The following is a 24735-nucleotide window of genomic DNA, read 5'->3' on the forward strand; positions in this document are numbered from 1 at the left end:
TGATTTATCTTATTATATCTATCTTCATGGAGTGTAAGATTGCTTAGTGCAATAATATGTTTGATTTACATATTACTTTCGATAGCTCATGTATCGAAAGGATCGCTCTGGAAGGCTGACGGTGCCTTTCATTTGTTTATTGTTTACGTTTTGGTGGGAGCTTTCGTATCGTATTTATGGTGTAAATAAAATGGGGAAAATATTTCCCCTCAGTGATTAAGTGACAGTGATCTTAACCCGTGTATAATGCGACTTGTATATCAATAATAATTGCTTGTATGTCAATCGTTCCAAGGTTTTTAAAAGTACCCGACTGGCATCCCGATTCTGTGCAATTTTTAATATAGCCAGTATCTTATATTTTTTCGTGAAAGAGTTTAGTCATTTTTTCGTAATTTAGTCTCTGGATAACATCGTTATAATTATTACAAATATTTCATAATGCCCAAAGTTGTGTCTCGTAGTATAGTCTGTTCCGACACTAGAGATAAAGAAGAATACAGAGAGGAGAGGCCCCTTCATCTCTATTACTGCCTTTGTGGACACATGACGTTAATCTTAGGTGGGTTTGATATTTTTTAATCATATCCCTTTGTTTTCAAAGAACTAATCGACAAATATCTCTTCAGACTGTCACATCGAAAAGCTGCCACTTCGCAGAAGAGATGGTGCCAGAGTCATCGACGGAAGTAAACATGCTCATAAGGTCACGTGCGAACCAGACGAAACTGTTTATATAAAAAGGCCTGAGGGAATTGAAAGGCAATATCGAATGAAATGTCGAAAGTAATATTTGCTTTATTTGTCTCTAAATTGCCAAAAAAAATCTCATCAAGTAATGTAAATAAATGTCGTGTGATATATTTTACACATTTCAGGTGCGAACTGCTGCTATACTATAAGCATGACCGTCATAATAACGTTATATTCATTGTTAAAGGAGCCTTAAAAAGTTCTGGAGAAGGAGCCACAGATATTTACAACCAGGTGGCTGTGGAGAAGCCTAAGAAGATAATGGTCACCAAGCACACTAAAAATATGGGCAAATTTAGTTCTGTCACTGTTTCAACTATTGATGAAGAGGAAGACGAAATTGAAGCGGTGAGTTTTTTCCCAAAGAGAATACTAAAATTATTAATTATTATTAAAACTAAAGGTTTTGTCATTTTTCATTCACAAAAACCAATGAATATATGCAAAATGGGTTCACTTCTGTAGAAGAGTGTCCGCAAGATCTGTTTTTCACCAAAATCATTATTTTTAGAATAACATATTATGGATTCTCAGAAAATATGCACGTTATGTGCCCCTGTCAATCATACAAATATTATTTGATGAATTCTCAACTCGAGTTGATCCTTCGAACCCCATTGCTTACTCGATCTTTATATTATGCTATTCACTATTTATAATTATTATTGTATGCATTCAATGATTAATATCGTGTCTTATCAACTGCCACTACTTTGGACTCTCGTAAAAACAATTTTTCTTTCCCCTCTGAAACGGTATCCTGTACCTCCCATAAATAAGTTGGCTCTCAGCTAGTAGCCCCTCGCCATCAGTATGTGGATACAGGTGCAGATTTAAATCGAAATATATTACACCTACCTAATCATGGCATCACCATCGTACACGTACATTCGTTATTTATCTTTAGTGGCCTACTGTTTGTATATACCATGCTTCATTTGAAATCAGTCACTATAACATGCTTCACCTTTGATTTACATTACTTCTTAAAAATTCACGAAAAAACCTATTGAAGTTAAAACTGCCGATGGGCAATCTCAGATCTTTGTATAACATTTTCATTATTGCTATTTGTGCAATGGTAGAAAGAGATCACAATTATCAAAATTGCATTCAACAGGAACCATCATACAATTATATATATATATATTGCCATCATCAATCATAGGAGCCAATGATGCACAGTTGCAACCATGGTCCATGCCACTTCCAGGCAGTAAGGGCCATGATTGCCACTGCGATAAGTTGAAAATCTTTGTTTTTTATGCACTAACATTGATAGTACCTAGAAGAAGTGATCTTTCTCTTAATGTATAAATCCTTTACTGGAGATAGCCCTTTGCTGCACTCCCTAGATTGTGGACAAATTGCCTTTCATACCAATTACTAGTTCACCAAACTCTTTCCCTGGTGTGCTTGACTGATTGCCTTTTCATTATTGCTCAGAAGTCTTTCATTCAGTTTTTCTTTCCGGTATCATTTTACATACATTTCAGTCACACCTTAAGTGCATTTGGTGACCATTCCTTTCAAATTTTCCCAAGCATCACTCACTCTTGAATCTTTACTTGATATATACATATTTCCAATCGATCTGCTTCCAGTATTGATTACATTAATGTATACATTTTTTTTGGTCGTCGTTCGATGTGCTGACCATGGTAAAAAAACAAAAACTAGTGGGATTGATTTTGGACGCATGTGCATGCTATTGGTGCATTCAGCAGTGAGGTGATGAAAAGTCCACAAATACACTTAATCGATTCTTTACACAGGGGATGAATAATCCTGATTAAGTCAGCTGTCCATCAGAAAATGTCAGGATCTAGAGTCTAGGAAATAAGTGGCCAGTTTATGCCTGAGGTCTTTATGTGGGCCAAATTGAGATGAAATGGTCCCTTCTTCCATTTAATCCTTTGTGAGGGAGGAGACTAGCATTGTTAAGCACCCACACAGTTATAGTTTTTCGAATTTTATCATAATACTGCGTTTGTGCAAAATCATTGTTTTTTATGATGAAACTATCTTCTACATTGTGCTGAGAATATTTCACTAGTTTTTTTTTGAATGTTTACAAATACTATTTTTGCTGATTATGGTTTGTTTCTACCATTTTTTGAGTACTTTAATTTCATTTTGCTGCAGAAGATGCTTGTGGATTATGTATTTCATTAGAATATTATATCATGTAAGTCAGTCAAATGGACCACACATCCCCACTTGCAAACTTCTTGTAGAATTGACTGCCTCAGTTGTCGTTGTTATATATGTTGGTGCAAACCCTTGGGAAAGATGGTGACAAGCTAAGATAGCTAATCAGGATCCTGGGGATATATGGGTCACCATAAGTACATAAAGAAAAACTGTCAGTGTAATGGGTTAAAGCTAATAACTATGTATGTTCACGGCATCTTTTATGTTGACTGTATGTCAAAAATTGAAATCGTACTTCATAGATGTTTGTCATTGAGTTGAGCTGTGATGCTGAATGGAACTTACTTTTTGAACACAGTTGCAATGAACTGAATTGTTTTTGGAAAAATGGAATGGTAATTAAGAAGTTGCAATAAAATTATTGAAAAATTTTACTTACATCTGAAGTTACTGATTTTAGTAAAGCGGTATAAATGTGGCTCAACATAATATATATTGGAGTCAGTAGATTGCAAAATGTCAGCTGTTTGCCTGCCTGTTATCCTGAAGATAAAGGGTTAGGATCTTTCTTAGTGTTGGGTAAACTCCAATGTTGAGACCCAGGGGGAACACTTGAGAAATAAAAATGGTCCTTTGAGTCATGGGTAAAATTGTCACTATACATCCCAAATTTAAATTTAAAAAACTTTTTTTCAGAGAGAAGTTGCTGATTCCTATGCAAATAATGCTAGGATAATTGAGAAGCAGTTAGAGAGGAAGGGTGTGACAAAGCGCAAGCAAGTTGAATTGCAGACACAAGCTGAGATGGATGCCCAACGTAACAGGGTTCGAGGGACTTTGATTGATAAGTGAACTGGAGAAACCATTCTTAAATTACCATGAACTGAAGCATCATGTTTATTTACAACGTACATCATTCCATCAAACACACAAAATAGAAGCCATTGCAATAATGTATACAAAAATAAAAATTCTGTCATCAATTCAAGTGAGTGTTATTTTTTTTCGGCAGAGAAAATTTAGTCATGTAACAAACAAGTTTGTTCTCCAGTTGGATTCTTGCGAGTCATCAGCCTTAAGGTACATTTATTATGACATATATTTAATCACATAGAATAACAATGTCACTGTCAACTGAAGAAACATTAAGCACAAAAGAAACAATCTGGCTTGTGCTATGTGACCATGAGGACGTTCCTCCGATCATCATTCATTAATGCACTGTTAAGAAATTGCAATATAAGAAATCACCCAAGCTGCATTTGATGCATTTCATTACCATTACTTGGCAGAAAATAATTTCATGGAAATTGGTTTTCAGTCATGACAGACTTCAGTTTTTCAGTAACTCTGATTTCATTTGAATGAAAAGTTAACTTATGCTTGATAACAGTTTCAAATTTGTCCTGATAAACACCTCAGTTCAAAGATAGAATGAAATCTTCTGGTGACACATTTAGAGTTAACTATTATAGGATGACATGTAGCTTTTAGTAACTTTAATTAGCTGAAAATTAAATTTCCAAGACAAATATCAGGATGATGAAGGTTCATAATGCTAAAATCAATATGGCGCAAATTGCACATAGCTACTGTCTCACACATACTTCCTATTTATAATGCTGCTTGAAGGTATTACATACTAGCCATGCAGAGTGAAAAGCATATAAATACATAAGATAATGTACTTTGTGCTCACTTACTGTACATTGTGCTACTGAAAACTGCAATTGAATGACAATAAGAATTAAATTTTATTGAGCTGATAAGCAGCATTCTAATTCATTTGAAAGATATCTTGCAGCTTACAATAAAATTAAGTAAAAGGACACGAAAATCATTTGTAGATAAATGTGGGCATGAAGCATTGTTAAGTTTAACAAGACTTGCTTCCGGCCCTAGCAATTTAATGCCAACTACAAACTGCCATCCAACCTCACTTAACAGGTAAGTATGCTGATAGCAAAAAACATCTCATCTGTCATTTCCCCACACATCCCTGACTCAACATTTCGGCATTTAATAAATTTTTGTCAGTGTTTAAAATCTTATTCCCTAGATGCATATATGTTAGATACGTTGCTCCAGTTAATCCTGTCCTAACATGAACATCAAAATAAGCCACTCAACTACATTTGAACTTTAAATTTAAAAAAATACTAATAATTTTCAGAACAAAACCAGAGAAGTTTCTACCAATATTATAGATTTTCAAAATACTGTCATTCTCTTCAATTAGATCATGTCCTTTTTATGGCAACAAGGCGGAAAATCTGTAAGAACTCCCAGGCAAATTAATCGATTTCATAAATTACATAAAGTAACAATTCTGTCAGTGAAAATTTCCTCACTTCCATCATTACCCTCACAATTGGTATCTTCTAATCTCTTGAGAGTAAACATGAAACAACAACCTTTACACGAGACAGACTTATGTACAGTAGGAGGAAGACTAGTTTAATTTCAGATACAAAAGTGAGAATGAATGTTTGTTTATAGTAGTAAGTTCATCTCTACTGATTCATTTTCCTACAAAAGTAGAATTTGGGTACCAAATTCCTAAATTATGATGGCAAACTTTTATTCAACAATAATTACTATGCATATTTTATGGCAAACTGTTTCAGGTATAACTATAAAATCAACACATTCATATTTAATCATTATATTTGAATGGCATCAAAGAAATGAGAGAGAGTTTAAGCAATGCTTACACAATTCTTTTCACATTTTAACAACGGTCAATTTTATCCATGGTTTTTCATTTTGTAACCCATTACAGGAATAAAAGTTCCCTCAGGGAGTAGTGCACAAGTTAGAAATAAACATTACAAAATGCTTATCTGCAATATGAACAATGAATAATAAACAAAAAAGATAATTAAATCATCTCTGATTCTGATAAATATAAATTTTCACTGTCAGTAAACATCTTCCCAGCAAAGCTCTCGTGATATTATGGAAACCCATTACACCACAATGGCCAAAATTTACAATAGCACCAAATATAAGATGATTATGGTTTTTGAGCTATCATTTTTCGAAAAAAACTTTAAATGCATAGGAATTCCAATGAAAGTATGCAGGAAGTTTACTAAGATAAATTCCATGTACTAGATAACATATTCTATCATAACTCTTATGACTGGTAATAAGAGTTACAGAAGATGTAATTGTGCTAACATCTGGCTCTCATAAACATGATACTTTTGGTTACTTTCATGGCGGGATTATAATTGAATGCACAATGTGCTGAATAAGAAGTTGCATATCACAATGATGCTGCATGGGTTGTGTTCCTGGACTGGTTTTCTAAGGTCTCAAACATAAGATGGATTAAGAATCTCAACTCCATGCAAGTGGAAAAAAACATCTCATATTCAGTCTAATATTTTAGCTCTAAAATGCAAACAACTGAATTTTATTCAGTGTACGTTTATAAATTATGCACTGTATTCAATAGTGACATGCACTCTATCTATTGAGGAACTTTAATATAACAGAGCAACTTTCTTCTGTGTAAATCATAGCACTTCAAAAGGACATACTATTACCCATGTACACCTTTTAATCTGTGCCATATGACATTTAAATTGATATCACAATTAAACTGAGCTAATACAAATATCATTTTTGGAGTAGAAGATCAAACTGTGAAAGAAAATATGAAGATATGCTTAAACATCAATCTGGAACTATAAATGCTAACACCAAAATAATAATAAAGGCAGAAGTGTGATGTTAACAACCACTTCATCATATATTCTAAAATCTATTATAACGAAAAACTTAAATATTTAATTGTACACAAATCAGTAAAGAGTAAGTAGTACTGGCTTTCCAAAGGAGATAACACATACAGAGTATTTTTGGTAAGAAAGATCACAAAAAATTTAAAGCCAACAGAATTAAAGATTTTCTTCAGACTAGGAAACAATAAGAAGCTCAATGACTAGTAGATGTACACATAAATGCTACTGATATATCAACTTAATTACTTGAAGTAAATTGAGAAAAGAAAACCCGATGGGCCTTTCATTAGTCTTTGAAACCACTAATAAAATCATATTATCATTAAATGCCACAATGGTCAAAATGACAGCCACTTTTAAATTGCCGAATTTCTCATTTTAACATCATTAATACTGAACAGTATTCCTTCATACATGTATCTGTCGGTGACTATTTTCACATCAAATAAGTAAATATATTTATCTAATATGCATACATATACTTCCAAATGAAAAATATGATCAAAAATAAATATCATTATCTTTAACTCAGCCAATGCTTAAAAAAAACAAACAACTTGAAATTATAATAATAAATATGTATATGAATTAATGATAACTGCTTGAGAGTGCACATCGTATGTCCTCTTTCACATAACATGTATCTGACTAGATAATATTGCACTGTCACGCAGGTAAAACAATATTCATAAATGCATTCTGATTAGGATAGATTGCTGGACAATAATGGGTACATACGTACATGTATGGCATTTCTTCAACATTTTTGGCCGCTTGATTTGAGCAACAGAAACTTAACAACAAATGGGCACAATTTTGCATCCAAATTGGCATGTAGCTTGAAAGAAATGCAACAAAACCAACCACCAACTTTTGTCTGCATCGAAATTAATGAATTTGCATCATCTTAACACCTAACGTCAAAGAAAAGCAAAATCTGTTGATGATCATGGGGTAATAATGAGCTCTTCAACTCCAAATACTGGACCTAGATGCATCTTGCCTGCATCAAGTTAATAATAAATAAAATCATTATACCCAAAGCAAACCATGCCAATGCTATCATTTTGAACCACGGATCAGAGAAAGGTCCTTGGAAAAAGCCAAGTAGTGACCAATTCAATGAGCACAGCAATTACAGCATGATCGCATGGCATTCACATTACTTCCCAGCCCCCATATTTTCTGGTCTCTTCAGCACAGTTGGCTCATCCTTTAAGAAAGTTCCAGACCTTTCCCCGACACCAGATGGGGTCACAATGTCCACCTTGCCCTTGTCCAGAGACACATTCGACCCAGTGCGCGAATGTGTATATGTCCCAGAAAGGGGCTTTTTCCTAGGGCCTGGCGCAGAGGAAGTTTGACCCCCAGATGAAACTGTGCTCCCTCCCCCTCCATTGACAGTGGCTGCTTTGGGCGAGAAGGGACGGGTTGACCTCTCCGCCAGCGGAGTCCTGGGCTTCGATCCCGGTATGACTTTCTTTGCCAGGGACTCATTGCCACTCCTCACAGATGTGACCCTTGGTGGAGAGGGAACCATTGCTCCACCACTTTGCTTAACCTGAGCTGGGCCTGTGTTCTTGCTTCGGGACCAGAGGGCTCTCTTTGGGGTGGGAGTGATCGCTGCTGCGGGCTGTGACCCACGTCCTGCAGCTGTGCTTGTCCCAGATGCCCTCCTCAGGTTGGCGATAGGCGAGTTGCTTGCTCTCGATGAAGCTGAGTCAGACGTTGGCCGCGAAGGTGCTGAGGCCTTAGCAGGGCCTCCCGGTCCTCGTCTTGGGGACGATGTGCCACCCTTTGCGAGAGTTCCCTGTGAGCCACTGAGTGGAGAGCCAGTCTGCTGCTGAGGCACATCTGGCTTCCTTGTGACACGTGTGGGTGTGGGTGTGAAAGTGCGATTAGACTTTGTGGCTGCTCCTCTGACAGAACCCTTTGGCCTAAGTGCAGGAGATGAGTTCCTGGAAGAATCAGATGAAGAAATTCTCACCCTGGATGACACAGAACTGGCCTTCTCAGGGGTACCAGTGCTGGATGAGACTCCGCCAGTTGATGAGGTAGGAGCTTGCAGCTGAGGAGACGACCGGGAACTCTTCCCCTTGAAGGAGAAGAATACAAAACTTGATCAGACATCTATGAAATACATGAGAAACATTTCTGACCAAACCATTAATCATTAACCATCATATGCTGAGACTATTACTTATGTTCTCAATACAATTATTCACTTGTGAGTTTCACAAGTTTTTATGACAAATTTTATGAGGCGACCACCGAAGATGGCAATAAGCTCATCTCCCAGATCTACCAGATTTGATAATTCCAGAATAATTCCATGCACTGAGTTCATTCCATTTTAAATAGAAAATACGGCCCATCCAAATATTATTTACTTACTATACTAACACTTTTCCTGAGTATAAGTAAATTCACCAGAACCAAAAATGTGCATGGTTTACACTAGTGACAAATTATGATAACACCAATTTTTAGAGAAATAATTTTTAAAGATATTTTTAAAAACGTAAATGGCACAATGACAAAATTTGGACTTCCATTTAGATACATCAAATAGACTGCAATATTTCACCTTTTTTTTTAATTGAGACAAAATCTAATCGACACTTAATGAGAATATTTGATTATTTTAGTTTTGAATCAGTCAACTTTTTTAGAATTCTAATTTTTTTCTGGTTTCAAACTATTGGCATTTGTAAATGTAATGATATTTACAGCCCCTCACTACTGAATTTTTCAGACCATTTTAAATTAATTTATTTACGCAGTAATGTTCTCTTCATGAGTTCCTTAAGTTTAATAAATGAATAGTGAAGATGCTTCTCTCTTATTGAAAATGACTTTTTTCCCAATGGAATCTCTCCTTCGTAATCACAACTAGCCTTAATGTGCCATAATAACATTTGAATGAGCCAAATAAAAGCTTATTTACATCTTCTCGAACTATTAAAATAAAGAATAGTCAACGACTAATTTGGACATCAAATTATTTAGAAAACTTTCATTAAATATCCACTACTTAAGCACTACAAAATGGATGAAATTGTAGATATAGGCAGGCAATTTGTGTCATTTATGAGTGTAGGGTAGGTTGGTCTTTGGAAGTAGAGAGAAGATGCTGGGGTTAGGATCTCTGATGAGGTTCAAGATCAAGGTTTTACTGTACCAAAAGTATATAATTAAATGAAGACATTCAACCCACCGAATACCAGAATTAAATAACGAAGTGATAGCAAGCAAATTACCTCCATCACCCTCATGGGCCACGTCTTGGGTCTTGAGGCTACATTCTCTGCTGACTGAGAAACTGCTTTTGTATCACTCTTGGCCACCACAGTCGATGCACTCTTCTCCTTGTCCAGTTGTGACACTTTTTTCCGAGCCCTCACAACAACAGATGAGGTGGCTGAACTTTCTTTCTTGCTGGTTTGCCCTCTGCCCTCCTCCACTGGAGGTACGACCTGACCCTTTTGGTGGAGCCTTCCACTTTTAGCATGAGTTCCAGCTACACTGGCTGAAGATCCAACACTTCTCTCCTTTCGGGTTGGTTTGTGCTTTGAGTCCAAGAGCACTGCAGCTGCTGCGGCTGCTTGTGACTGAGATGCTGAAGCAGCACCATTCACTGCCACCATTCCATTGGCCAGCTTCCCACGTTCACCATCTTTGCCTTTTGCCCTCACCGATGCAGACCTTGGTATGGTGCAGTAGATGCTTCCACTCGAAGTGTTGGCCCTGGCACTGCTGGGCCTCTGCTTTTCATTGTGAAAGTGAAAAGTAACAGGTCTTCAAAAAAGAAACTCATTCCAATGTTATATGGAAAATGGTCTTAAAAAACAAAGGACATCCATTCTTTGACTCTTCTTAACACTTCAAATAAAATATGGTATGAGCATCTGAAAGCATCTCAATAAGAATTGATAAGTGAATTGTAAAAAAAGAGAAAAGCCTCTCAAAAGGCTACCATTTAACCATGATCAACTGAATTCCAGGAGTGAGTTTTTCAAAGCTACAAATCACTTTAAGTCTTTTGAAACTGCTCATACATAGTATGTAAAACTGTCAAAGTCACACTCAGTTAAATGCTAACAATTGATAACTGTTGCCACAGATTTATCACAGTAAAAAGGCTCTGAATGAAGAGCTTAACAATCTTTCTAAATTGATTATTGCATTTGAGACATGTACCAAACAACATCCTTGGGAAATTATATGTATCTTGAACTTCAAATAATGTTATTAATGTAATCCACTTATCAAATTAAAGCATTAAAAAGAGAACTGTCCCATTACCTAAGATAACTATGGCATAAAACTCAGCATACAAAAGGAGATGTTGACCAATTTATTACTCAATTAAAACCCTATCCCTAATGATGAGAAATGCTTTAAAATAGTTCTATATGATAAGCTCCATATGGGAATTGGGAAGAAACGCTCTCCCCTTTATCTTATCCTCATCTTACTCTAGAACACATTTCTTTTCTGAAGCTAAGCTTTCTTCCTGTCAGTGGAATCTTTTGAATGAAAATGAAAGGTTAGGCTAAGGATTGGTATATTGGGTGAAATGAAAGAATGAAATAGTTCTGTGAGTGAATTTTGTCTACCCTAAATGCCTTATTTGATTTCAAATCCCTCATTGCCCTTTCTTTCTATCTTGCCACTAAGTATCTGTCTATGCTTATGGCCTAATGTCTTCACCTTTTAGAATCTCTTCATATTCTTTCCATTTCTCGTGAATCTATCTTATTTTCTTATACTTATCGATCTACCTATCTTTTATATTTATCTTTGCTTATATTTTTCACTACCACTTCCTAGTACTCCTTTCTTTCCATATCTGTTAATTGTTCTATATTCCATTTCCTCATCCATCCTTGTTTTATCCTCTTGATTTGATATTATACTTCATCTTCACTTAAGTATACTGCACTCATCCCCAAGATTATGTCTATAATCATTTCACAAAATAATTAATTGAGGTGGCTTTCCACTGCCTTCCTCAATAGTGTTTATAAGGTGGCAATATCACACAAATGGCCATCATACTGAGGTCAGATGCCTTTGCAGCCACATCACTGAGAAACAGATGCTAAGTGGACAACCTTTCTTCTGGCTTCTACTCTTCAACCAAACTGATATGGGCAGCTCTCCCAGGAGCTATTATTCTTGGTCCCACCAGCACGGTTTTATGGGTCATCAGAATGTGTAGGTCTATCCACTATCAAGGTTGTAGCCATTATTAATAAAATATAATTGAAAATTAGAGTATGCAGTTCATGTGCATCTATAAATGTTTTACAATCGCCATCCAATTTTTAAAATTAAGAAATCATGAAGACTATATTTAAAAGTGCAATACAAGGGTAATTAGAAATGTTCTTGGATTGAAATAAAAAGAAACGACTTACTTCAGTGAAACTTTTTTACTTTTCAATGTAGTCTCCCTGTACACTAATTCACTTGATCCAACGACATTCCAATGTCTTGATCCCATCTCAAAAATTAGATTCCTTCAAGCCTGCAAAATACCAGTCTACTTCAGCCGTGAGTTCTTTGTTTGAAGAGAATCTCCGTCCACCAAGGTAAATTTTGAGCATGGGGAAGAGATTGAAATCTAATGGAGACTAATCAGGTGAATAAGGTGGACATGGCAACAATTCATGTCGTAGTTCACACATTTTTGCTTTGGCGATGACACATGTGAGGGCGTGCACTGTCTTAATGAAGTATGACCATTTTCCTGGCCAAACCTCGCCTTTTTTTCATGTATTTTTTGCTGTAGTTGGCCCAGCGTAGTATTTTCCAGTCATTGTTCGACCAGTGGGAAGGTAATCTATCAGCAGAATTTCTTCCGCATCCCAGAAAACTGAAGCCATCACCTTTCCAGCTGACCGTATTGCCTTTACTTTCTTTGTTGGTGATGATTCAACATGTTTCTACTGCTTTGACTGCTGTTTTGTCTCTGGGGTATAGTGGTGGACCCTAGTTTCATCCATGGTTCACTTGGAGACATTTGAATATGAAGGAGCATAGTCCTCCAGCGTGTTCTAAAAGTCAGCATGAATTTCCTTCGCTTTCATACATTTCTTTACAAAGAATTTTACCACTACTCGAATCTCTATTTTTTTCATCTTCACAAATCACTGCACGGGTTCAACAACAGAGAGGCATCCACAACACAGATCTCTTCCCAGAGCATTGATGCATAACATTGTGTTTACTCATAAAGAATTACCTATTACTACACGTGAAACATCGAAATAGTGCTGACATCTGGTGGCGATTCGAGAACCTTTCTAACTACCCTCATGCTATGACACTCTGTGTAAACCATATGCATAACTTCATTAAGTATATTAAAGTAGTATATTTGAAGTACAGTAAACTTGATCACCTTTGACAGTTATCAAGCTTTCTTTTTTTTATCATACTTAGACTGTTGATATTTTCTTACTTATCCATTCAAAGCAACTATCAGATTCATAACAGAGGATACTTTATTTGTTAAGCAACAATCATTTTATATTCAATATTTTTATTTGACTTGTTAGATAAAAAACCCTCCTCTGCAAACCCCAGGAAAATTGCCTCATCTCACACATGCACTGTACCCACCTCGCTTGTTCTCAATAAGCTTGAGTGACGAGATCGCCCCCTGCGTCCAATGGTCCCCGCACCTGTCTCGTCACTGCCCCCACAACCACTGCTGCTACCACCATCCTCATCCTCTGGCCCCATCCCCCCCATCCCTCTCCTCCTCCTCCCAGTACCGGTAGGGTGGTCCAGCCCCACGAGACACGCCTTCTCCTGGATACGCCTGCGCACCTGGGGATCCAGCTGGGTCCACGAACGGCAGCGTGACACACGGCCAGCACCACGGATCAGGCGGCCCTCCACTCGACCCTCCAGGCGCTTCAGAAAATCCACAAAATTCTAGAGGGAATGAGAGAAGGCTTATATGAGATCTACCGCCAAATACTTAAAATATGCCAAAACAAAAATAATTTCAGAATACTGATGCATTGGAAACATTCATTGTTACACAATGCTTTCTGCACAACCACATAGGAATGTCAGCATGCATACTAATATTTTAGGATGACAGATTTTATTCAGCTGCAGAAATGTATTATGGTGATGTAATGACTTTTACATCGATTACTGAACACAACATGTATTAATATTCAAAATCCTGTTGAAAGTTTACATCCTTTGGCAAAAGACCATGCAAATTATCGATGAGCTTAACCTTAAAATTTATTGTGCATCTTTTACAAAGATACCATTAAATCCACTTTTCAATATCAACACAATTATTACATAACTAGTTTGGTGACATTTAATCTAGAACTTTTTATAATACAACACTAGAAGCCCAAATTTTGCCTTGATGTTAGTATTTCTATGTTGTTTATGTTTTTGAAAAATTCTATGGTTCCTGGGGAGGCTCTGGCATTGATATTTATTTTCCTTAATAAATGGATTCCCTAATTAGACACTTAAAAATTAAATGCCAAAACAAAAAAATCATAAAATTATGGTCTGTATTATAAGGTACATACTCAAATTTATCATTTTAATTTACCTGACATTAAAATTAAAATAATTTGACCTTATCTGAAGATACCAAATCTTCTTGAATAGAAAGTTAATATTAATTTGCAATGAATAAAATTACACTTCGACTTAAATTTAAGTATCAGAAACATTTTCATTTCTGCGGTCTATAAAATGAATTAAGCATATTTATTATATATAATGGAATTATTTTTATTTTTTTAGTTTGATTGAAAAGTTTCTTTATCTTTTAATTACACTACCCATGTCACACCGTTTCATAACTGAATTTATTAATGAACCATATTTTCACTAATAATTCAACGATATATTCCCGTGCTCAACTGTTTTAGTCACAAAAACATAAATGTAGGTATGTCTTCTTATGCAATTTATGGAAAGGAACACGCTGCAACTCAATTGATTAGTAATAGAAAAACACTATACTGAACGTTCAAATTTTTATCAAATGTAACAACATTAACATATTAAATGTTCATGTAGTTAGTTACATGAAGGAAGAGAGTATGACATAAAAATGACAAAAAAACTGCTGTTGAAGGAGCCTTGTTCTCAAAGGGCTATTGTTTGTGCTGCATGAAGCAATGTCAACATTATTTTATTGCGCAAGATGGCCATAAGACTTGCTTTCAAAGGTAGAAAAATACCACTGGATTAAAACCAAGGTAGAAATAGGAAGCCATTGAGAATTAACTTTACTCCTTAGGCAAAAACCCTTTTTCCTATACCTTGCTCCTCTAAAACAATGAACTTTTCCGTGGACTCAAGTTTTGTGGGCTGGCTGAAGTGTTGTGCACTGTAGGGTGGTCTATCAAAACTATTAATGAACATAGATTTGCTTAATGTACTTGCCGACTCCCACAGGTTTCAATGACTACAATTAGCAAATGGAAAGTCAACAAAAGGTTAAAAATAGGTACCTATACACTTATACCACAAATTATTGCCAGTATCTTTCTTTAAACCCTACTAATAAAGCAACATATTATAAAATTTAGGTTGCCCATGCACATCTGGAATGCTTTAACATAAAATCTAATGAAATTACTTTTTTCCAAAAACTGCAGACAAAATTTAGTTGAATTAGCTTCTACTCAGATACAGTAGTAGCATATCTGACAGTGACAGATTAAATGAATGCCTCTAATTTTATCTGCATTATCAATGTAATTGGCTGGTCCTATTCTTCTACAATGAACATTATCTGAAGCATTAATTTGCATGGGATAAGCCACCTTAATCCACAAAATAAAATTTCCATGGAATTACTCACTGTGCTCCACTGTGCTTCATGTGTTTCCTGGTCAGGGGAACTGGCCGTGGAAAGTAGTCGAGTGATGTTTACATGACTAAGGCATGCCTGCTCTAATGACAACATATCAGCAGCCCCAACCACACTCTCCTCCAAACGGCTTATATTCCAACTCAATTCTTTTCCCAGTGACTGGAACCTGATAATCACATAGAGGGACACCATATTTAATGAACCAGAAATAATGTAAACATAAAATAATTTACAAAAAAATTCAAATGCAATCATGACAAAAAAATGGACAATCCAAGTTTTTTAATTCACTTTACTAAAGATTACAATTTCACATGATGAAGACTTTAAAAATTGAAGACATCAGACTGGTAGAAAGACAAAAATTTCATTTCATAGAAGATATTGAATCAATTTAGTTACAAAGTATTTATTGTTTCCTTAAAAAATACTGCAGTAACAAAAAAATTAAAATGATTGACATATTAAATGAATGAGACTAAAAGCTGAAAGTCAACACATATAGTTTCTTTTACACAGTGGAACCTTGACTAATGAGCACCCTGCACTGCAAGTAATTTGCATAAGCAAAAATTACTCACATATGGACTTTCAGATTTACGGTTGACAAATAGAGAGGAATTCCCAGAGTGATTGCAGCCTGCTAATCCAGTTTGTGTTTAGCACTCATTCCACTGGCATCTTAGTGTGGCTAGTCATCACAAATTTTTCCTAACTTGTGTTCAGACAAATTACTTGTGACTTTTTTGAGCCAAGTTCAATAATATTTTGTGCCAAGTTCAATTATATTTTGTGCATGGTTTTAAAAATGTCACTAAAGAAAAATTCACAGGAATAGATTCATAAGAGAATAAAAATTACAGTAAAAATGAAAAGTAATATCATTGAAAGGCGAGAACAAGGTATGAATATGGCTGATCAAACACCCACGTATAATCAGTCCATTTCAACAATATGCATTTTCTTCAGGAATAAGTACAAGTTCAAGGAGAAAGATGCTTCAGAGAGAGTGACATGAATATTTATGCAACAGCACCATACTCCCAACGATGTTATAAGGTTGCTTATCACATGGATAAACATAAAGCAATGGTGAGGTGACACTATTAACAAGAGCATCATTTGTGAGAAGGCAGAAGTGATTTTCATTGATTATAAGATGTCAGATTAATCAATGGCCAAAGAAGAAGTATTTCAGGGAAGCTCTGGGTGATTTGAGAAGTTTATGAGAAATATCAGCATCAAAAGCATTATGAAGCAAGGTGAAACAGCAAGCTCAGACTCAAAAGCAGAGAGGAACTTCATCGATGACTTAAAGAAGCTCTTAAAATTCTGAGGGTAACCTGTTGCAACAGGTTTTTAATTATGACCAGCTGCATCTTTTTTAAGTTTTTTCTGGAAAAATGTCAAAGGCATTTGCAAAAACAAATTTCTCTTGACAGCTTTCTAGTAAAAGAGAATTAGGAATGTATTAAAACTAATAAACTAATTATTTTGATTATTTATCATTTTCTACAAATCGCATTCACCTTCCAGGTTGGTTCATTTCATGATAAAAGAAACGATGAAGATGACTCACAATCCTTACTAACTTTTATAAAATTATCTTTGAATAAACCTCGAGCATAATTCATATTTTTCGGCATACGATGCTTTATATCATGTTACACTAATTTATGTTGAAAAAATTTTTTCATTTAATTAGTGTTTTGCTTTAATGGCTAGATTCCAGAGAGAATTATGCTCATTCTGTGAGGTTCCACTGTACACATGAGTTTCTCAGTATATGCATATTCCTTACATCATATTCCTATATCCAAATATATTCCTTGCACCAGGACTCCACTAGAATACATTTTACACCTGTTTCAAGACGTGAATGTAACATCTAAAAAGTTACTAATTTGTACTAATTTGTAAATAGTATTAGTATTATTACAATATGAGAACACACACAAGAGGGATTTTAAAAAATTTCTGGGCCTCTTTAAAAATTGAAGCATGCATGCAATAATATAATACCACCAATTAGTGCAATAATTAATGCCAAAATGAAACCATTATCTCAACTTATTGGAATTAGGAAATGCCTATACATCAAAGAAATCACACTAGACTGTACATTTCTGGAAAATACCCTGGATTATTACCTTTCTCCTACCCATGGTATCCTTTTTTTAATGCTAATGAATAAATTTGTAATTCAAAAACTACACTGTTGATACTGAAACACTTACTTATCACTGAGAACCACACCACTAAAGTTGTCAGCAATGAATTTCACTGAAGCTTCCAAAAGCTGCGACGTTATGCCAAATACAGGTTCTGCCCAGCGAACATTTGGAAGCGTTGCCAGTAGTTTGTCACAACACATTACCGTATCCAAAATATTTTCCACACTCTGAAAAAAGCATATCACACCCAGGGATGATAACACACAGAAATACCACTCTACAAAAAACATTTACATGGTGGGAAGTAGTAAGAGATTTCAAAGGAAATACTGTGTCACAACATGTTGTTTTACTCGGAAACTGATGACGATGGACAATTTTTTTCAAATTTTGTGGAAACCTACTCTCATGCTATTAATCATCTCTAATAAATCCTGCTGTAATAAGGCTAGAATGGAAGCCATTTTACTTGAGACTAAAATCAGTGCATATTCTAGTGTTTGGAGCATGACTTAGGGGAGGAATGTTCAGGCGAGGTTATTAGCTACAATGGCACTGGAATTGATAAACAAATCACATGAAAGATACCACAAGAATGTGAAGTATTACCCTTAAGGTGGTATAATGGATTTCAAGTATCATGATATTATGCAGTCATGGTTCCCTACTTAAAGTTATGCAGCAAAGTTATACGTCCCTTACTTTTACATTTTCATTTTTGTTAATTTCCCTTTACCTAGATTTTATAACAATAGTTACACATGTTAACATTTATTTTAAGACCACTTTATAAAGAAGCCCTTCCCAGTTTTTACAAAAGTGTGGGATAATCATAAAAGAAAACCAATCATTTTGTTCAAATTTGTAAGCATTATTGCCCTAGCTAATTAGTGTTTTTGGTATACGTAATCTTCCGATAATGGCCCATAAATGTTAATGTAATAAGGTCCCACATATGCTGTATGTATTTACAAATTAGTGCGATTCCAACAAAAGAATATTCCAGAGACATTCAATAACCAGGATTGTATTTTTTTAATTAAATACTACGATTAACAGCAATGACAGCATTTCAGTACAATCATAGCAAATGTTAAATAAATACACCTAATCTAACATGCAAGATCACATTCTACTTCATTTTTATACTGTGTTAGAGAAATCATTGCAATGAATTTATTGAGGGGGGCAAACCAAACTATGAGAATATCAAGTTATTTCAAATGAATGACAATAGATTGATTGAAACACTCCATTTTTCTTTTTTTCAATGATTTACAGTGTTATAGCAAACCTTCATTAAACAGCAATCAAATACCTTTTTCAACAATGGCATTTATTAGTTACCCCTTTATCAGATCCCAAAAAGTTGACTTGGTCAAAATTTATATAAATAATTAGCACACAATCCCATTTCAAGTATTTTTTCCTTTACAAATGCCTGTGGTAGTCTGCCTGCCACTTGGGATGCCAATAAGCCATTGGCTTGCCAACATTTTTCTATTAGGGTCGAACCACAAGACAACACTCATGCCACACATTGGGCTTAAACCCACACCCTTTGGGTTGGTAGGTATGCACACAATTCACCTGACTAACCCAGCTGGCTGACTGACTCTAATGCAATTCATAAAATGTAAAATTAATCTTTGAAATCATTAATATTTTACTTGGGTGAGACAAGAGAGTATCCAGGAAAATAAACAAGTTTTTTCTTCAAACTTTTCACCCACCTCGTACATTGTCTTGCATTTTGTCTAAATTCCACTTTACATAGTCAAAATATTTCCATCCAAAGGACAATAATGAAGCTTCTATTTTGGTAATTCATATCAGAGAGAAAAAATAATTTCCATTTTGTTCAATCAAATGTATAAAATTCCTCTATACATTTACCATTGTAAGCAAAACAATTAGTGATGAATGGAGGAGTCATGCACTCTTGGGGCTTATGGAGAATGTGCATAGTATAAATGAGAAGAAGAAAATCATAAAAAGAACACCTCCTTTCACCTTGCGATGTTAACAGGAAATAACATCACAAAGAAGTTTACAAAAATGTGACATCCTCTTCTCAATTGGTCACGTGATTATCCCCACAACTACAACCATTGCAACTACATCAAATTTTTCAACTAGATATTGTATACATCAGATTTTGCATTCTGAAAGGCTGGTGCGCCCATGACTACATGACTAGACATAAGTTTTTACTTAAAATTAATTAGAAAACATCACTTATCAAAAGAAAACTTCTCTTCCCCAACTTGCTTTGTTAAGATATTATTTTAACTGTTTATCAGATTACATAAATACAATGAACTTAACTCACCATATGCACAACATGTTGATGGTAGCATTTATCTATGAGCTCTCGAGGTAAGGCAGCAAATGCTTTTGAAGGCCATATTCTGATGAAGTACTTTGTAATCCATTTCAAACTCTTTCGATATATTTCATCCAGCCCATATGCAGCAGCCAATGGCAAACACTCCAGGACTCCAACAGCACACACTGCACATGGCTAAAAGCAGAATTCATTTACATTAATTACATGATCCCCTCCCAATATCTTCAGCCTTTAACTGATCAACATTTGTATACATTATGAGAAAAATCAGAAAAAAAATCCTTGAACAAGAAGTTACATATAATTAATAACTATCAAATATTGGAAGAACTACTTCCAAAATTATCCTTCAGATTATAAGTCACACACCAACATAAGGTTCTTGTGTATACCATACATCTCTTTCAATCTTTCATTCATACATACACTTCTGTGGCATTACTCAATTTTCAATGTTATATATCATTTTCATGGCATGCATGTTTGTTAAGAATACACTGCAAAGTATGAATTCATGAGTATATATTTTTAATACATTTTCCACCCTTGGTATACTTTTCAATTCTCAATTCAACAAGGTGGCACCCAGGAAAATTAGAATAAAGTCGGAAATTAATCAGTTTCTACAATTTTTTTGGGAAAAAACCTGTGGGAAGTATGCATATTTTTAAAGAGTCGTAAAAGCATATGATGACGATGATGTTTGCATAACATAAAAGCATACAATATACAATTTGGGAATTCTGAATCAGATACTCCTTTCAGTTACATTTGGTACAGGCCATTAAGTGCATAGGTTCAAGCCAAAACTAAAACTACAGCAGAAATTACTTTAGTGATACTAGTGGCATGAGCATCAATTAGGAATCTTTCACTAGAACAAGCCACTCTTCACCCAAACCCTTGGAAGAAAAATCAGGAAAAATTAGACATGCTTGTCAGGATATTAAGATAGAAATCTAGATATTCTGGCCATCTTATACAAGTATTTGAGCACCAGCATATCAGGATATTATTCCAATTCTGCATTACTGATACCCAGTGTATAGTTTATCCATAAACAGCTTTGCCTGGATTGTTTAGTGCGAAAGATGGGAGGATGCTTGCTCTATTAAAATTATCATAGCTTAGAGTACAATCAAATCGTAAGTGAATCACGGCAGTAAAAAAGCTTAGAACTTGGATGGATGAAGAAGTGGACAAAAAATTTAAGATACCCAAGATTTTGCAAATGTATAGCAAAAATAATCAAATATCATGCATCTTTGCATATTAAGGCAAGGATGAAGATGTTGCCATTATACAAACATTTCGCACAATTATGCATGTTGAAAAAAGTCATGCCCTTAGTTGCCACACCACAAAACCTATGAATATAAGCAATCTAGAATTGCTGCATACATTTACCACAAGTTAAAAATGAACATTAGAGACAAAAAATAACATATTAGTAGGAAGCCTCCAAGTCTAAACATGGAAATAAACCAGTGAATTTCAGCAACATTTTTTTTTCCTCAAAAGTTTAGATTTGACACTTAAGTCGATTTATGCTAATCATCTGCATTCCATAATGTAAAAAATTCTATAACAATTGCTATACTTGCAAAACTATGGTTGTAGTTCATTAAGATACATTCCTTTTACAGAAATTATAGATACTTAATGTTAAGAGAGCAGACCAAAGGATATTTTTAAAATACCAGTTTTATTTAAGAAGATGGTATGCATAGTGGCCTATGGCATTCAACTGTTACTGTATGGTAATATAAACCTGGTTATATTCCACACTTGAAACAATTCTCAAATGGTTTTCATGTTTTCACGTCATCATCAAAAAGTAAAAAACAGCAACAAGGGTGAAGGTTTATAGAATAGTCCAATGTTAACAAGTTGCTTTAATTATTCAATAATGGTTATTTTGCTGAGTAATAGTAATTTTGAATTCAATGGTATTAGAATCAACTTTATGAAACTTTATGATGAACAGAGACACAAAAAAAATTTTAAGTGCCACAATTTTACATCCAAACGACAAGCTTCAAGAAACAGTCAACATAGTAATTTTCCCAGCATGATTATAAAAATACAGGGTCTATATAATAAGTATCAATACTGGTTTCCTGTAGCCTCAACGGTGGATGGGGGTCTGACCGGTCAGCTCAGTAGAGAGGTCCCCCACCTCTCAGGCACACTTTAGTTCAGTCGCCTCTATGCATGCGTTAAGACAGGTGGATTTTTGTGATGTGTGATTGTTTGTGCTGTTGTCACACCAGCATGGAGTGCACCGTCGAGCAACGCTACACTGTGAAGTTTTGTGTTAACTCAGGAAATCCACGTCAGAGACTCTTGGAACTTATTAAGCGGGCTTATGGGGATGATGTCTTAAGCTGCACAAGAGTTTTTGAGAGACACAAAATGTTTAAGGAAGGCCGGGAGCTTGTCGAAGATGGGCACCTTGTCGGACACCTGACGACCGCTCAAATCGATGCTCAGGTGGCCAAAGTGAAAAAAGTTTTGGACTCTGACAGGAGTTTAACCATCGCCCTTCTCAGTGAGGAGACCTTTCAGTCTGAACCATCCATACCATTCTAACAGAGGGTCTTGCGAAGAGGAAAGTGTGCACGAAGCTGATGCTGAAAGTCTTGGGGGAGGAACAAAAACTGTCGTGGGTGGAAATTTTGCAAGAAATTTTTGGACTGCATCCAGGAAGATTTTCTCGACAACGTTATCACTTCAAAGGATAGCTCAAAAGGAGCTCAAAGGATATCGGTTCGACTCCAACGAGGCGGTTCAAGCGGTGACGACAAAGGCTTTCAACAGTATTCCAGAAAGCAACTTCCAGCAGGCTTTTGACAAGTAGCAGATGCACCAAACTAAGTGTATCAATGCAGGAGGAATGTATTTTGAAGATTATTAAGTAACTGTAATGATAACTGCAATAAATTTTGATTTTTGGAACCAGTCCTGATACTTATTGTACGGACCCTGTAGCATCCCTGGCACTAGGAGGGATATGTTCAGTCAAGACATTTGTTTAGCATCATATGCTATGAAAATACCTTGTGATATCTGACATAGAATCATATATGCAACTGACAGCCAATACCAAAAAAATAGACTTGACCAATACAATTAGCAAATCATCACTATAAATGAAATACTTAAGAGAGGCTGATTTATTTTCCTCATGCTATGTTTCAAGCACTCCATTCTTACTTATTATGATGATTTGGCTAACTGGCTAATACTTAAAATGCAATGGCGATTCTCAAGGTAAATTTTGTATTGCCCTCAAAGCTAGTTAATTGTCATGGATTTTCAGAAGCTTGCCTAAGACTTTAATTACATATAAATAAAATTCATATAGATGAATGTAGATGAAAATATTAGCATCATTCCATGGTACCTTTCCTTTTATTCTCACCTCAGGCCTGTTAATAATCATACAGATTTCCTCATGGAAACCAGGTATCCTAAGTATTTTCTTCAAATAATTCCCAGGCAATAAAATGGTAATTAAATGGTACTTCCATTCTGATTCATTATAAAAATTTCCACAATAACTTAGGGGGACATAAATTTCTGGCATACTACTGGGTGAATACTCCTAGTAATATGCTAGTTATAACATTAAATTGCTAAAGTGCCAATGCAAAAGAAGTGGATGCTATTCTTACAATATCCGCTTATGTATTTTGAAATAAAATGAGAGATTCAAGTGAAAACATATCTATTAGCACAAAATTATTATTAGAAGCACTTGATTAATATACACTTCTATTAACTTACCTTGTGAAAGAAGTGACAGTATTTCACTTTTAATGTGTACATAATAACTTCCTTTAACCCTTCTAAGCCAAGCATGTCAGCTAATGTGGCCAGCTCCACGATACTTATTGATTCTGGAATGTTACTTGTTCCACTGTATATATGACAGAGAGCAAAATGCACAGCACTGTAGGAAAATCTGAAAGCAATAACTTGACATTAGTGAAGGAAGATCATAAGAAAAAAAGTTGATTTGGCTAAAACTGTTTCTATTATTTGACAAATAATCTTGCAAGCCTTTTAACCACTAAGCACCCATTGCAGTGTTATTGCAATTAGTATGCAATGGTAGGCAAAGAATTTCAATTTCCACTATTTCACCATTTTCATTTTACCATTGGGATGTAGTAAATTGTTTCCAGGATATCTCACTTTTGACATAATTCTGACCCTGGAATGATCCCTCAATCCTCACAACATATGACACAATAAAAATAAATGAAATTTACATTCTTTTATCACAAGTGTTCCCTCATTATTTTAAACATTTTAGAAATACTTTCAGATCATCTACAGTATTCTTTCTTCTAATAAGTTATAACTCATCTTCAATGAGAAAATGTGAGAGAAACATAGCAGGATACTTTCATATGTTCTTGTTAGGAATGGGGTTTTATGTGATCAGCCATAAAGCAAAATTTTGACCTGAAACTTATAAGGTAATTATGTACCTATTAATTTCTTTGGGACCATTCTTAAATATTCCGAGGCCACTTAGAGCCTTCTTTAAACTGCTACCCCATTTTTAAGGATACTGTCCTCCTCCCTTATCTTATATAATTCATCTCCCTCTCTTAATATATCAAACACATAGCTTATTCTAAAAAAGTGAATTTAGGTTAAATG

General features: G+C 35.2%; 2 protein-coding genes across 2 annotated transcripts in view; one reads left to right on the forward strand and one right to left on the reverse strand.

Moving 5' to 3' along the window:
• Nucleotides 1-127: 127 nt before the first annotated feature.
• Nucleotides 128-3862, forward strand: LOC139691939 (STING ER exit protein). Its single transcript, XM_071589893.1, has 4 exons — nucleotides 128-562; nucleotides 630-786; nucleotides 879-1101; nucleotides 3604-3862. Exons 1-4 carry the CDS (start codon nucleotides 442-444, stop codon nucleotides 3757-3759), a joined length of 657 nt encoding a protein of 218 aa, XP_071445994.1. The 5' UTR covers nucleotides 128-441; the 3' UTR covers nucleotides 3760-3862.
• LOC139692179 (streptococcal hemagglutinin) overlaps nucleotides 3781-24735 on the reverse strand; it is a 43855-nt gene continuing 22900 nt past the window's right edge. Inside the window, exons 7-13 of the mRNA XM_071590244.1 lie at nucleotides 23851-24028; nucleotides 20044-20235; nucleotides 17775-17938; nucleotides 15526-15703; nucleotides 13290-13607; nucleotides 9920-10426; nucleotides 3781-8754 (exon numbers count right to left, since the gene is read on the reverse strand). Coding sequence (XP_071446345.1) covers nucleotides 7822-8754; nucleotides 9920-10426; nucleotides 13290-13607; nucleotides 15526-15703; nucleotides 17775-17938; nucleotides 20044-20235; nucleotides 23851-24028 — 2470 coding nt within the window. The 3' untranslated portion in view covers nucleotides 3781-7821. The remainder of the gene's footprint in view (nucleotides 8755-9919; nucleotides 10427-13289; nucleotides 13608-15525; nucleotides 15704-17774; nucleotides 17939-20043; nucleotides 20236-23850; nucleotides 24029-24735) is intronic.

Source organism: Hetaerina americana, unplaced genomic scaffold (genome assembly GCF_022747635.1).
Source record: "Hetaerina americana unplaced genomic scaffold, ioHetAmer1.1.p SCAF_4, whole genome shotgun sequence".
Lineage (NCBI taxonomy): Eukaryota > Metazoa > Arthropoda > Insecta > Odonata > Calopterygidae > Hetaerina > Hetaerina americana.

What these genes read in the sequence shown, in the direction of transcription:
- LOC139691939 (XM_071589893.1), top strand. Translation starts at nt 442, where the DNA reads ATGCCCAAAGTTGTGTCTCGTAGTATAGTCTGTTCCGACACTAGAGAT. An exon ending in ACACATGACGTTAATCTTAG is followed by an intron (nt 563 to 629) that starts GTGGGTTTGATA and finishes ATATCTCTTCAG; the next exon opens with ACTGTCACATCGAAAAGCTG. An exon ending in TATCGAATGAAATGTCGAAA is followed by an intron (nt 787 to 878) that starts GTAATATTTGCT and finishes TACACATTTCAG; the next exon opens with GTGCGAACTGCTGCTATACT.